General features: G+C 43.5%; 1 protein-coding gene across 1 annotated transcript in view; it reads left to right on the forward strand.

The window, feature by feature from the left end:
• Positions 1–1,998: 1,998 nt before the first annotated feature.
• The window catches only part of b4galnt4a (beta-1,4-N-acetyl-galactosaminyl transferase 4a), a 471,729-nt gene continuing 458,561 nt past the window's right edge, over positions 1,999–15,166 (forward strand). Inside the window, 1 exon segment of the mRNA XM_029668828.2 lies at positions 1,999–4,185. Coding sequence (XP_029524688.2) covers positions 4,044–4,185 — 142 coding nt within the window. The 5' untranslated portion in view covers positions 1,999–4,043.

Here is a 15,166-nt window from a genome sequence, read left to right on the forward strand (position 1 = left end):
TCCACCTTACCTGTTACCCTAGACCTACTCCAATTTGCTTACCACCCCAATAAGTCCACAGACGATGCAATCGCCATCACACTGCACACTGCCCTATCCCATCTGGACAAGAGGAATACCTATGTAAGAATGCTGTTCATTGACTACAGCTCAGCATTCAACATAATAGTACCCTTCAAACTCATCATTAAGCTGTGCAACTGGGTCCTGGACTTCCTGACGGGCATCCAGGTCGTGAAGGTAGGGAAACAACATCCGCTGACCCTCAAAACTGGGGACCCACAAGGGTGCGTTCTCAGCCCTCTCCCATACTCCCTGTTCACCCACAACTGCGTGGCCATGCACGACTCCAACTCAATCATTAAGTTTGCAGACGACACTACAGTGGTATTCTTGATAACCAACAACGACGAGACAGCCTACAGGGAGGAGGTGAGGGCGATGTCAGGACAATAACCTCACTCAATGTCAGCAAAACAAAAGAGATGATCGTGGACTTCAGGAAACAGCAAAGGGAGCATCCCTCTATCCACATCGACGGGACAGCAGTGGAGAAGGTGGAAAGTTTTAAGTTCCTCTGTGTACATATCCCTGACAAACTGAAATGGTCCACGCACACAGACAGTGTGGTGTAGAAGGCGCAACAGTGCTTCTTCAACCTCAGGAGGCTGAAAAAATGTGGCTTGTCACCAAAAACCCTCACTAACTTCTACAGGTGCGAGAGCATCGTGTCGGGTTGTATCACCGTTGTATGGCGACTGCACCGCTCACTCGCAGGGCTCTCCAGAGGGTGGTACGGTCTGCACAACACATCACCGGGGGCATTTCAAGGCATTTCAAGGTCCTGGAGTGGCCTAGCCAGTCTCCAGATCTCAACCCCATAGAAAATATTTGTGTTGCCCAGCAACAGCCCCAAAACATCACTGCTCTAGAGGAGATCTGCATGGAGGAATGGGCCAAAATACCAGCAACCGTGTGTGAAAACCTTGTGAAGACTTACAGAAAACGTTTGACCTCTGTCATTGCCAACAAAGGGTATATAACAAAGTATAACTTTTGTTATTGACCAAATACTTATTTTCCACCATAATTTGCAAATAAATCCATAAAAAATCCTACAATGTGATTTTCTGGATTTTTGTCTGTCATAGTTGAAGTGTACCCATGATGAAAATTACAGGCCTCTCTCATCTTTTTAATTGGGAGAACTTGCACAATTGGTGGCTGACTAAATACTTTTTTGCCCCACTGTGTATATAGTATACTGTATCCTTCACTATCAATTCTTTACCATTTATTGTACGTTAGCCACTCTGTCACTGCTCATCCATATATTTTATACTTGTGTATATATATTCTCATCCCATTCCTTTACCAGATTGTGTGTATTAGGTTTTGTTGTGGAATTAGTTAGATATTAGGTTTTGTTGTGGAATTGTTAGATATTACCGGTTAGATACTGCTGCACTGTAAGATCTAGAAGCATAATCCTTTTGCTACACTCGTAACAACATCTGCTATTTGATTTGATAGATTTGTTATGCTTCACCCCTATGTATCATTGTGATCATTTTCTGTTTAGGATCTACTGTAGAATTATAGAACACCTCGGGGCAAATGAACTGCCCAGTGTACATAGTTCTGAAAACAGCGCAAACACATTAGGCCTTCAAACCCTACCACACAATCAGTTGTAATGATAGTATTGACGAAATTATTTACACTATTTGAAACGGGTTTCAAAGTCTGTATGCTCAGTTTCCTGTTACATTTCAAGTGGGTATTTTTGTTCTGACCAAAAGGCGGCACTCAAGGGCGCATCTTGGAGTGTCTATCTCCAAAGCAGCATCACCTGTGAGCGTGGACTGTCTTGCCTTGCCTTGCCTTGGACGGTGTATTATGACTTTTGGACAGGACACGCTACTTACTTTGGACGCCACATCACGGGGTAGGATTTACATGCAATAGACCTGACCCGATTTAAAACCACATTAAAAAAATAAGCTGATAGTCGAGCTATGTAGAACTGTTTTCCATGCTAGATAACGAGTCACTACAATATTTACCATTCTCATCATTGGGAAAAGACGACGACGTCTAATGGCCAATGTCGTCATCCCACCTCCCACGAGCGCAGGCTCCGGTTGGATACCGGACCTGTCGATCACGGGCTCTCCCAAGTTCGGTTGCCCAGCAGCGTTTCTGATGCCCAATTTTATGGACGAAGAGGAGTAGTCTCAAAAACCAGATCATAGGCAACAGCCGAAGCGTTTAAAAATTGTGGAAGACTAGAAGAGGAGTATATAGATAACATGGGCAAGGGAGAATAGCCTCTGCCTGTGCTTTACTAGGGTATAGCATTTCTTTAATATTATGTATTATTATTTATAATATTATAAATATCTCCATATTCTGCGACACCTTGCATTGAGCAAGGGTTCATTTCGACATGATGCGCCATGTAAGGGCAGAGGAGGACGATGTTATTACGGTGTAATAACGAAGAAGAGCTCACTAATGGACTAACACTGCTAGCCAGTGCATCGCAGATAGCAACATTGTAGCGTTCATCCATACTGCATCTCTCCTGAATGTGGATGTTATTTTTTTCGCGAGAGCTTGCGTTTCGCTTGCACCGGGAACGCTGACAAGGGTTGGGACCTGTTCGGGAGCATTTTGGTCAAATGCAGCGACTGAGAGAGCAGCAGTACCGACGACCGGGGCACGTGAAGGTGCACATGGACCTCTGAGAGGAATCCCGTGGATCTCGAAACGAACCGGCACATTTAACGTTTCATGTTTAGTCTAGGCCTCCTCCTCTCACCTGGCACCCAGCGCGCTGTTCTGTTCTCAACGCAGGTGTTTTGTTGATAGCGTTTTATATTTCTCAACTGGGTCTTTAAATGAGCCAGAATAGGTTATGAGGATGATGCCAGCTGATATCGAATCACTTCTCTGGGGAATATAGGAAATCGGTCCATCTGATCCATTATCATTAGCCAAATGACTTCTCCAGATTACGGTTTCATCAGTGTTTAACGATTAGGAACGGAACGCGTGGAGTTTAGATATGACAGTTGGTTATTACGGAGTAAGGTGGATCAGGCCATTTCTACAGTGCCACATAATAAACAGAGAGCACACGAGAGCAACCCTATAATGCTACGTACGACGCGCGGGTGTTGATTTGGATAGATCAAACCCTCTAGTCTATTTGGAAATGCGCATGTACAATCTAGAACTGTGACTCGCTCTGTTTAGTGTTTACTATGTCATGGAAACTCACTGCACGCTGTCGTGGGAGCGAAAGTAGTAGGATACTTATTTAGCCGTGAATTGGCAGCCTTTAGAATAGAAACACGTCTATTTTACAATTGTACGTTTTCTGATTTTTTCTGTGGAAAGCCGCTCAGCTGTGCCCTCGAATTCGCCTTAATCTGGGGCATGATCCTCGTGTGAGAAATCGTTGAAATAATCAGCGTCTGGGTGTCAACGAGGCTAGAGCGAATAGGAGATTTGGCTAGATTATCGCTGGACTGCTATTTTGTTCCCTTGGTCGAACACTGACCGAACCGTGGCTTCTGATCTGCCGCCTTTTCCCTGCCCAAACTGCCACCGCAGAGCGCCTGGAATGCGACTTGGGGACCCTTTCTTCGTTTTTTCTAGGAGTTTGTCTCCGTGGACAACGGTTCTCTTGCAGAGTAAGAACGCAAATAATAGCTCATTTACAATTGATAAAGTTAGTCTATAGCAATGATATGAAGCGAGTCTGGAGCGCTATTTTACGGTCAAATTTGGAGCATCAGAGAATGCGTTTTTTTCATTTAGAACTCAACTAAATTCACTGTTGGCTTTAGTGTCGGACAATGGATACACCACGGATGGACTAGGGGACTACACCTCGATCTCATCCAAGGAGTACCGGTTAGACACGATTACTTCAGTAACCTACTCCTCCAGAACCGCGGACGGTTAGTTCGGTTAACGAGCATCAGGCATTCTCCCCATTCTGCAGCCGGTAAACGGATGATGTTTGAGCGAGGATGCTGCGCTTCCCCGTGAAGAAAATTCGGAAGCAGTTCAAACTCCTTCTGCTGCTTGTGCTGCTCACCTTTGCCGTGTGGTTCACCTACCTACACATCAATCAAGGCAAAGCTATCAAACTCCACTTCAACTACGGCAAAGGTATGATGCATTTAAAAATGCCTTTCATGTGTGATGTTGTGTTTTTGAGTGAAGTGGTAAGTGAAGTCATGTTTCACAGGGTTTGGCTTTTTATGAACTTTGTCCAATGTGAATTGGAAATATGTATTTTTGATTTATAAACAATATCCAGTGCTGCTGGTGTTGTGACTTCTGTGGTTGTTTTTCCCTAATATCCTGGTTGCTTGGTTGTTTGTCACTTAGTGTTGAAGAAGTATCATTTTGCAGGAGTAGAAATAGTAGCGAGAACAACATCTCCTCAATAATGACCAATACACAGTCAAATCGCAAGAGATAATTCAACTCGTATAGGGTCAAATGTAACATTATTTGGGGGTTTAATATGGTCCCACCCCCATTTTGTGTTAACACTACTCTGGTCACGGCATGGATATTTTGGGAGTTAAAACTACACTAGGCCTAAATGGAGTAAATATCAAACTGACAGAGTTGCTTAATTTAATACACTGACCTGCCATTTTATTATTTTCAGTGTTGCTTTTAATCAACTTCCTTGCCATTTTACACTTTTCTGTGTTGTTCTGAATTAACAATCAACTCCAGCAGAGTTCACGTCTCTTTCAATTTACTTCCTTCGAGTTAATAGGGTGTAAAGTCTTATTTTAATATTTCTTAATGTTTTACATTGTGGTCGTTTGCAATGTGATATCCAATGTCTATTAGATTCAACTTGCAGGAAAACATGCAGCACTTTTATACAGCCCACAACGTGCAATTAGAATGCCTGTCAGAGTAGGGAAGAAATACAGTACATGGAGACCACCTACACCAGTGGCGGGTTTCGGTATAGGCGACATGGGCAGACGCCCAGGGCGGCACCTTGCCGGGGCTGGCACGGGGCGCCCACACAAAAAACAATCAGGATGGTAACATTTGCACGATCGGTTTTCTATATCTTATTTGCACGTCACGTCAATGATATTATGTCACTGTGTGGGACTATGGGTCAATTAACCTCATCGGAGTGGGCGCCCTGATTCTAGTCTGTGAGCGAGGCAGGCTACCGCCTGGGAAGGTCTCCCACTCAGAGGTACGAGATGGGAAGGGGGGCGGGGGGGTAGGGGGGGGGTAGGTTGATCTCAGGTCTCCCCACTGGAAGCCCGAGGTAGGGGTAGTGGGGGAGTCTATCAAATAGCGCACCTCTAACTTTGTACAGTACTAATGCAATTAGTCAAATCAGTCACACTACGAAATGCCCAGGGAGCCATACAAGCTAGAACCACCACCCGACCTACACCATGTAAACTGGAACAACTATCTCACTAATGGTTGCTATAAATCCAACCACTTACAGATTGGATTACTTTCTTATCTTTGTGTAGCATCAATGGACATGCGAAAACCCAGATATTGAAACCAACAATAAAAAACATTCAACCTGCAGCATGCTGGGATATACAGTTTTTACAATGAGGCCCCTCCCAGCCTCACTGAATACAAAGTATTCTGGATGGAGTGAAAAATACTCCGTCCCAATCAACTCACAGTTATCAACACTAACTCCAGGGAGCGTATCACTCTCTTGAGGGTTAAGATAACTCCCAGTAGAGTCAATTTAACCCTAACACTGTGATTTGAACTATCCTTGATTTACTGTGTACCTTTCCTCTCTCTCCAACCTCACCTATGGGCCCTGGTCAAAAGTAGTGCACTAAATAGGGGAATATAGTGCCATTTGGGACGCATCATGGCTGCGTAGCGAGGCCAAGCCAAAGTGCAATGTGCTGCAGCCAGGTCGAAATAAGAGGCTGTAGTCTCATTAATAATGAACAGGCGGATCATGGAAGCGGCTACAGAGGTCATGCCAATCACATGGGAAAATGTGGGAAAAACACCACAAACTCTTTTTCAGTCACCCAACTATAAATCTAAATCCAATGACAGGGTTCAAATTGTTGTTGATTTCAAGTTGAGTTCACGTTAGTTGGCAACTTGATCTAATGTAAATCAAAACGACATGTTGAACTCACATCTGTACCCAGTGGAAACCGCTGGGTTCTTAAAAGGCTTGTCACAGCTGTGTACTTTGCTTTTGGTGGCTTGACATGTTCCTTGTGAATGATGTAAAGTGACACCTTGTGATTATTGAGTTCTTGACATGTGTGTAACCCCCGTATTGGTATAGGCTAAGTGCAGTGGAGACCCTTTCCTTCTGATGTTCTCTGGCTGAGCGAGGCTTTTTCCCTGCGCTAGAGCCTACTGATGATGACAGGGCTGCGAGTGTGTGTGTGTGTGTGTGTGTATGTCGCGTGTGTTTGAAAGGTGTTGCCCCAGCTTGTTGCTGCCTTACTGAAGGTGAGTGGGCTTTAGTTAAATGACAGGGGTTGGAGGGGCTTAAATTGTTCAAACAGATTTTGCATTATTGCTATACTTACAGTGCCATATTCACAACACTTGACTTTTTTCAAATGTTGTTGTGTTACAGCCTGAATTTAGATTTTGTGTCACTGGGTTACACACAATACCCGATAATGTCAAAGTGGAATTATGTTTTTAGAAACAATGTGAAATGTCTTCAGTCTAAGTATTCAACCCCTTTGTTTTGGCAAGCTTAAACAAGTCGGGACAAAAAATGTGCTTAACAAGTCACATAATAAGTTGAATGGACTCACTCTGTGAGAAATAAGTGTTTAACATGATTTTTGAATTACTACTTAATCTCTGTACAACACACGTACAATTATCTTTAAGTTCCCTCAGTGGAGCAGTGAATTTTAAACATAGATACAACCACAAAGACCAGGGAAGTTTTCCAATGCCTCGCAACGAAAGGCACCTATTGGTAGATGGGTAAAAAAAAGCAGACACTGAATATCCTTTTGATCATGTTGTAATTATCAATACAGCCAGTCACTACAAGGATATAGGCGTCCATCCTAACTCAGTTGCCAGAGAGGGAAAAAAACGCTCAGGGATTTCACCATGACGCCAATGGTGACTTTAAAACAGCTACAGAGTTTAATCGCTGTGATAGGAGAAAACTGAGGATCAGGGCCTAAAGTGAACACCCGCCACCCACCAAATGCGGGTAGATTTTGGTAATGGCGGGTAAGAATGTCTAACTCACCAGCCACGTTGGCGGGTGGTCACACACAGGGCTCTACAATGCAAGCATTTCTTACAAATAGTCAAAAGTCAAGTGTGAGCCATGTGTGAGTAGTGATTTATAGCAAGATAAATGCTGCAGTAGATGTTTTCAAATGATTTCTACCGTTTTGCTTCATATCTGGTGATGCACAAAGAAATAGGACTGCTACTGTTATAGCTATCCCACCTCGCGCAGCAACACTGCCTGCTGGGGGACTTTGTTCACTGTGAATGAAATGTTGAAAGATTTGTTTTTGGAAGCAATGCGCACAGGCATAAAAGTTGGTCTAACTACTGAAGTGAGATATTATCCTCATGTTTCTTGGATATTTACATTATTTTGCTCAAAAGTTAGGTTGTTTTTAAATGTTTGAATTCGTTTCCACTGCTAGCGAAGAGAAGAGATGTCGTCGCCCTCTACTAGTGAGATTCTCACAGACACCTGTGAAGACTGGAATGGCCACGTTACCAAGGTAACCTTAAAGAGGCAGCTGAACATTTGTCTCTGTGATATTTTGGTTTAATGACTCAGGTCTAAAAATACATAAATAATACATTCCTTGTATTAGAAACATTACTTAACATGCATTTTTGTGTTTTTTTTGTGTAGTTAATGCAGCAAAAAATATTTTGGCAGGTAAAAAAAATATGAGTGTCTGGTAGATTATTATTTTTTTTTTATCTACATGCCACAGTGGCTGGTAGACAAAGTTAGTTTTAGGCCCTGTTGAGGCTGGATCAACAACATTGTAGTTACTCCACAATAATAACATAAATGACAGAGTGAAAAGAAAGAAGCCTGTACAAAATAAAATATTCCAAAACATGCATCCTCTTTGCAATAAGGCACTAAAGCAAAATTGCAAAAAAAATTGCCAAAGAAATTAATGTCTTGAATTCAAAAGTGAGTACAAAAGAGAGTACCACTCTTCATGTTTTCAAGCATGGTGGTGGTTGCGCCATGTTATGGGTATGTGTGTCATTGTCAAGGACTAGGGAATAGAGTTAAGTACAGGCAACATCCTGGAGGAAAACCTGGTTCAGTCTGCTTTTCCTACAGAAACAAATTCACCTTTCAGCAGGACAATAACATAAAACATAGGGCCAAATATACACTGGAATTGCTTACCAAGACGACATTGAATGTTCCTGAGTGGCTTAGTTAAAAATGTGATTTAAATCGACTTGAAAATCTATGGCAAGACTTAAAGATAGCTCTCTAGCAATGATCAATAACCAGCTTGAAGAATTTTCTAAGAATAATATGCAAATATTGTACAATCCAGGTATGCCAAGCTCTTAGAGACTTACCCAGAAAGACTCACAGGTGTAATCATTGCCAAAGGTGATTCTAATATGTATGGACTCAGGCGGGTGAACATTTTTTCTTCCAATTTGACATGATAGAGTATTTTGTATAGCACGTTGACAAAAAAATGACAATGAAATATTAGTCCTATCTTGTAACACAACAAAATGTGGAAAAAGTCAAGAGATGTCAATACTTTCTGAAAGCACTGTACATTAGTGTGTCTGAAACACACACACACACACACACACACACACACACGGAAATGATGGGTTGTGCTTTTTGAGTTTGTTGGTAATTTTTTCTCTCTCCGTGCTTGTGTTAAGTCCATTATTAACCTGGGACAATTCTAGCTGGAAAGCACACGTTGAGGTAAACCCCCATTTCTGCTTGTGCCTTAGATTCATTTTGGCTAAACAAATCAAATTTACTCATACAGTGCCCCCTACCCAGCTATGCCAAACAACTGTTACCAAGTCAACTTCAAATTGAAAATGGAGTTGAAAATTTCTAACGTAATTATCCAGGGTGGTCAGGTTTCTTCTCATTATCCTACATTAAATACGGAATTGGGATTACATTTTTAAAATTTTTGTATTTAACCTTTATTTACGGATAGAATAGGGCAATTCCAGCCTTACGGATGTGACATTAGTGCACAAAATCACAAACTATGCTGACCAAAAATATAAACGCAACATGCAACAAAATGCAAAAATGTAAACGATTTTACTGAGTTACAGTTTTATATAAGGAAATCAGTCAATTGAAATGAATAAATTAGGCCCTAATCTATGGATTTCACATGACTGGACAGGGGCGCAGCAATAGGTGGGCCTCGGAGGACATAGGCCTACCCACTTGAGAGCCAGGTCCATCCAACCAATCAGAATGAGTTTTCCCCCACAAAAAGGCTTTATTACAGACAGAAATACACCTCAGCTTTTTTGGGAAACTGAACTTATTCGTGAAACTCTGTAAGTTTGTGAGTCTTAAGGTAAAACATGGATATCCATTTAGAAGGAAAAGCTTGGCTCAAAACAAAAACGATAATTTTGAAAAGACTGTCATTTTCATTACTACTTTAGAGAGGAAAAATGACCGTTATGGATGTTACTCCCTCCATTATGGATGTCTAAAACACAGAAACAAATCTTTTCATCATTCAATCTAAACAACACTACTGCCATGTTTGAGAAATGCATTTCTGCGTATATTTTCTATGATATCACGTTTTTCAAGATATCGACAATTGCTTCTCTAAAAGTCTAAAGAATACGTCTCAGAACAAGCACACAAAATGTGGTGAAATTACATACTTCTGAAGCTAAGTTGGTTGCGTTTACACAGGCAGCATCAGTTATGATATGTTTTCCACTAATTGGTCTTTTGACCAATCAGATCAGCTCTGAAAAAGATCTAATGTGAAAAGATCTGATCTGATTGGTCAAAACACAAATTAATGGAAAAATATCAGAATTGGGCTGCCTGTGTAAACACAGCTCATATGAACCATCACATTCACAACTGTTATGGATGTCACAAATATCACAACACTGAAAAGGGATATTGACAATATAAAAAGAGAAACCAATTATAGACTATATTAAACCTTGATGAAATCAAATGTTATTTGTCAGATGCGCCGAATATGACCTTACAATGAAATGCTTACTTACAAGCCCTTAACCAACAATGCAGTTTGAAGAAAGATAAGTGTTAAGTTAAAAATAACAAATAGTTAAAGAGCAGCAGTAAAATAACAGCAGCGAGGCTATATACAGGGTGTACCGGTACTGAGTCAATGTGCGGGGGCACAGGTTAGAAAAGTTAGCTCTGCAGGTTAAGATGCATGTTTTACAAAAACGTTTCCTAAAATACTGTACGTACGTAATGGATTTTACATTGCTACTCCCCTGAAAGACACTACCCAAGGGCCCCCCAGGCCTGAGCTTTCGCTACCTCCACAAGACCATTGGGAATTCCATTAAGTCCTGAAGTGACCCAGCTACTCACCAGAACTACATCACTCCAGGTCCCCCTGGCTGAAACCTACGTTGTATTTACCAGAGCGTTGGGATCGCCACTCCCCCCCCGAGGTGGCCCAGCTGCTCTCCTGACCGACATCCATCTAGGCCCACCCAGGCAAGCCCCCAGAGCAGCCTAGCTCACCAGCAGATCATCACAATTCCGCAGTGCACAGTCCACAACACCAAGGTCTGCACCCCCTTCATCCAGAGTCTCGACTAGCCATAGATAAGGAGGCTTCTGCTTCAGTTGTGGAGCTACAGCCAGCTGCTGACACGGGGCCTGTTCTGGCTGCCGTTGTTCTGGCTGGCTGCCGTTGTTCTGGCTGCCATCCTCTATTCCCTGTGACGATCCCCTATTGGTCGAGGCAGATGCTCGTCTGCCCGAGGTTTGACCGTCTGCTACCCTGGAACCTTAAGCCACGTCTCCACCCCTGCCAGCTTCTGGCACAGACTCCTGCTCCCCCGGTAGGCTCCAAGTTTCCGGATATACCAGACCCTTAGTCTCTGGCCCTAGTTGCAGGCTCACACTTCTGGCTTAGGCCCCTGGACTGCTGTCTTAGTACTAGGACCTCAGTCCAGAGTCCCCTGCACTAGCAGCCTCTAAGTATCCTACCCAGCTAGGCCCTACATTCATTTGCAGGTCTGCAGTCTCCTGCCCTTCTCAGATCACAGCCCCTGCCTTAGTTGGTAGGCAGTTGCCTAGTCTGCCAGGTTTAGAGCCTCCTGCCCTACTAGGCCATAAGTTAGCTGCCCCATTTGCGGGTCTGCAGTCTCCTGCCCTGCTCAGATCGCAGCCCCCTGCCTTAGTTGGTAGGCAGTTGCCTAACCCGCCAGACTTAGATCCTCCTGCCCCGCTAGGCCACAAGATACCTATGCTAGGCTCTCAGTCCTTAGCCCTCTTCGGCTCTCAGTCCATAGCACTAGGTCTGCTGTCTCCAGCACTAGTCGGCCCTTTGTCCCTTCCCCAGGTGGGTAATCAGGCTCCTGCCTGGCTGGGCTCAGAGTTACCTTTCCTCTAGTAGGCCCAAAGCTCTATTGCTCTCCTAGCACTTAATTGTTTTCCCTGTCAGTTCCAGCACCATTTTCCCTGTCAGCTCCAGAGTCAGTTTCCCTGTCAGGTCCAGAGTCAGTTTCAGTTTCCCTGTCAGGTCCAGAGTCAGTTTCCCTCTCAGGCCCAGAGTCAGTATCCCTGTAAGTTCCAGAGTCAGTTTCCCTGCCAGGCACAGAGTCATTCTCTCTATCAGGTCCAGAATCGTTCTCACTGTCAGGCCCAATGTTACCAGCACCAGACTCCCAGCCTTCAAGCGTCCTAGGTGCACTGTCCCCAGACCTAGTCGACCTTCAGTCTCCTGCTCTGCCAGGCTTTAGGTTCTGTGCCCGACTAGGTCTGTGATCTCTGCCCTCAGTTGGTCCACAGCCACCCCTCCTAGTGCTACAAGCTAAATCTCCTGCACTAGTTCCTGGCCCTGGGTTTCATGTCCTGTTCAGCCCTGAGTTATCTGTCTTTCTAGGTCTGCAGTCCTTGCTGCTAGCCAGTTCACAATCCCCAGTTTCAGCCGGTGCCCAGCCGCCTGTCCTAAACTCCCAAGTTCCCTTCTCAGGTAGGTTCTCAGTCTCCTCTAACACCTGGCCTGCAGTCTTCGGTCATATTTTTAGGTTGTATGTTTCCTGCCCTGCTAGGCCCTCAGCCCACTGACCTGGGGGACCCACTGTTCTCTGACCCAGGGGGCCTGCTGTCTCCAGTTCTAGGGGGCAGCCCACCTCCCGCAATGGAAGACCCTCCAGCCCTTGCACCTGGGGAATCACCTGACCTCGTCTCTGGGGACCAGTTGGCCCCTGCGTTTGAATCCCTGATGAGCCTCATCCAGGTGTCCCCACTTGCTCCAACATGGGAGCCATCGCCGTCAGTAGTGGTGAGAGAGTCACCAACCCCAGCAGAAGCCAGCGAGCTGTCAACAACAGCTGTGGCAGGCTTGCCACATTCCTCTGCCGTATGATCCTCTGCCACACCTTAGCGTTCTATGGCGCAGCCCAGAACTGTCCCTCCCTCATGGGGTGGCCCCTAAGCCTCTTACATGCACTGGAGCCGGCATCCTACTAGCCCCCATGGTCCTCTAAGAAACACCCGCAACCAGCTACCCTTCTACGGCCAGATGCACACAAGGACCCCAGCTAGTCTGGTCCCTTCACTGCTCTGCCCCTCTGTCCTGCCAGATAGGACTAGGCTCTTCCAGGACTAACCCCCCTATTGAGGCCTTTCAGGATGTGTGGATTTCCAACAGAAAATCCAGGGGCAGCTGTAAAAAAAAGTCTGACCCTCTCAATCTGATTGGCCTTTAGGTCTGTCGATCACCTGCCTATTCCAACCAATCAGGACGCTTGGAGACACTCCAGGGCCCTGACACCTTACGTTAGTGAGTGTTTACATGCTGTCGCAAGAAGAAGGAAGTGCACTAAATAGCGTAGAGGACGGGGAAGGATCAAGGCAGAAGTGGATGCCAAGTCTGAATCGAGTAAAGTTGAATATGATGAATGGAAAACTATAGTGTCCAAGAATAAAACAAAAAGGGAAATTGCCAAAAATTGTAATGGATGGTGAGTGTAGGTCAGATAAGGATTTGTTTCCTGTTGGGATTAGTTTTTTGAATAAGGACATTTATCTGAGAAACCCATTTGAGGTATCGAAGGAGGTGAAGTATGTGTAGGGAAAAGTGGAATCAATCAGATTGACCAGGAGTGGGCTTGTTCTGGTTAATTGTGTTTCTGAAGAGCAAAAGAAGGAGGCTTTGGGAACCACAAGATTTCAAAATTCTGAATTATAATACTTTGAACTGCGAAGTAGAGCACGGGGGTGTCGATAATGGTAGATATTGAATACTTCAAGAGAATCCAACCTGAACTGCCTGGTGAATGGAGAAAAGGAGGAAAATCAGCCAGTTCTTTTGTTTTTTGATAAAGATCACATCCCTACGCATGTAAAGTTAGGTTATGTAAAGTATGCAGTAAGTGCATTTGTCCACAAGCCACTACAATGCAATAACTGTAAAGGATGTTGCAAATGTTTGCAGACAGTATGAGTATATTGAAGATCGAATTGAAGAATGTCTGTGTTGCAGCTGTGGTGGGGATCATAATTGAGAACACAAGTGACGCTAGTGTTGATGATAGGGTAGTGGATACACCCCAGCCATTAGTAAATATTTGTCAACCAAGAAAACCAGACACGCTTTGTGTGAAAAAGGTGGATTTTGTGGTGTTTATTGCAACGGTTATTAAGTGTCCCCCAAAAAAATTGCATTGTGATTTTAACAGAAGCAGCGTGAATTGTGTTAGTGTTTTTTGGTAGTTAGTATGAATTTGTTCATCCACAACATATTTAGTTTTTGGGAATGTTTGACTATCCACTACACTAAGTGGCGGAAATACACTTTGAGTGTAGTCTGCCAATAAACCTCAAAGAAGAAGAAGAAGACAGACTGTTCACATGCCGTTTTCCAATGTGTGTGTCCATTAAAATAAGTAATTGTTGGAAATGCTACTGGGATAAGTTTGAGTATAATATTAGTGAGTGAAGGTTATCGTGTAATGTAACTGTGTAGATAAGTTTGTAAGTAAGAAGTTTCAAGTGTTGTTTGCTAGCTCTGAGCTAATTCTAGAATTGTCTGTTAGTGCGTACTCTTAGTTATTCCTTAGTCCAAGGACCTTACATGTTCTGTTTAAAGGGAGAATTGGCTATGGAAGACAAAACAGCCAAATACTCCATCGAAATGTGAATTGTTTTTCAATTGCGGTACAGTTCTGTCACATCCTGACCTTAGTTCTTTTTTTCTGTGTTTGCACCATACGGGACTGTTTCGATTTTCATTTCTTTCCTGCACTTTGTTCTTTTTTTTTTCTCGTTGTTCCGAGTTATTAAAGTTATCATGGACACGTACCATGCTGCATTTTGGTCCGATCCTTTTCATTCCTCATCAGAAGAAGAAGACAATCGTTACAAGTTCTAGAAACATAAATCCCTCTTACTTTCATATCACATCAAAGTAATTTAACAAATTCAAAATACACACTTCCTGTCAACTGTTTCAACCGGTTTTAACACAGTTGCAGCTGACAGTATTTTTCAGTGACAATCTGTCTTCCGTTTACACACTGGATGCAGAGAGCTAATTAGCACGTAAACAAGTGCTGTAACATTGAAATATGGCTGTGTGTGAACCCTAACCCTCTAAAAGGTATGTATCAATTTAAGCTTTTGTTTTTTGTGATTTCTCACTGATATGAAAGACAAGGTCCTTATGCTTCCAAAACCGTACCGCAAACGATGTGTTTAAATGCTCTGACTGAACATTGCTGCTTTTAACAAAACTCCCCCTACAGAAGACGCCTTTGTCCAATGACTCTTGTGTAATGTAATGGAACTGAAAGTCAATATCAAGGATTTGTGTACTCTGTACATGAGATCTAATTTAGTTCATATTGTTATATATTGCTACAGGTGTGTTTTAAGTGCAACTAG

The sequence above is a fragment of the Oncorhynchus nerka genome, linkage group LG9a (assembly GCF_034236695.1).
Source record: "Oncorhynchus nerka isolate Pitt River linkage group LG9a, Oner_Uvic_2.0, whole genome shotgun sequence".
NCBI classification, from domain to species: Eukaryota; Metazoa; Chordata; class Actinopteri; order Salmoniformes; family Salmonidae; genus Oncorhynchus; species Oncorhynchus nerka.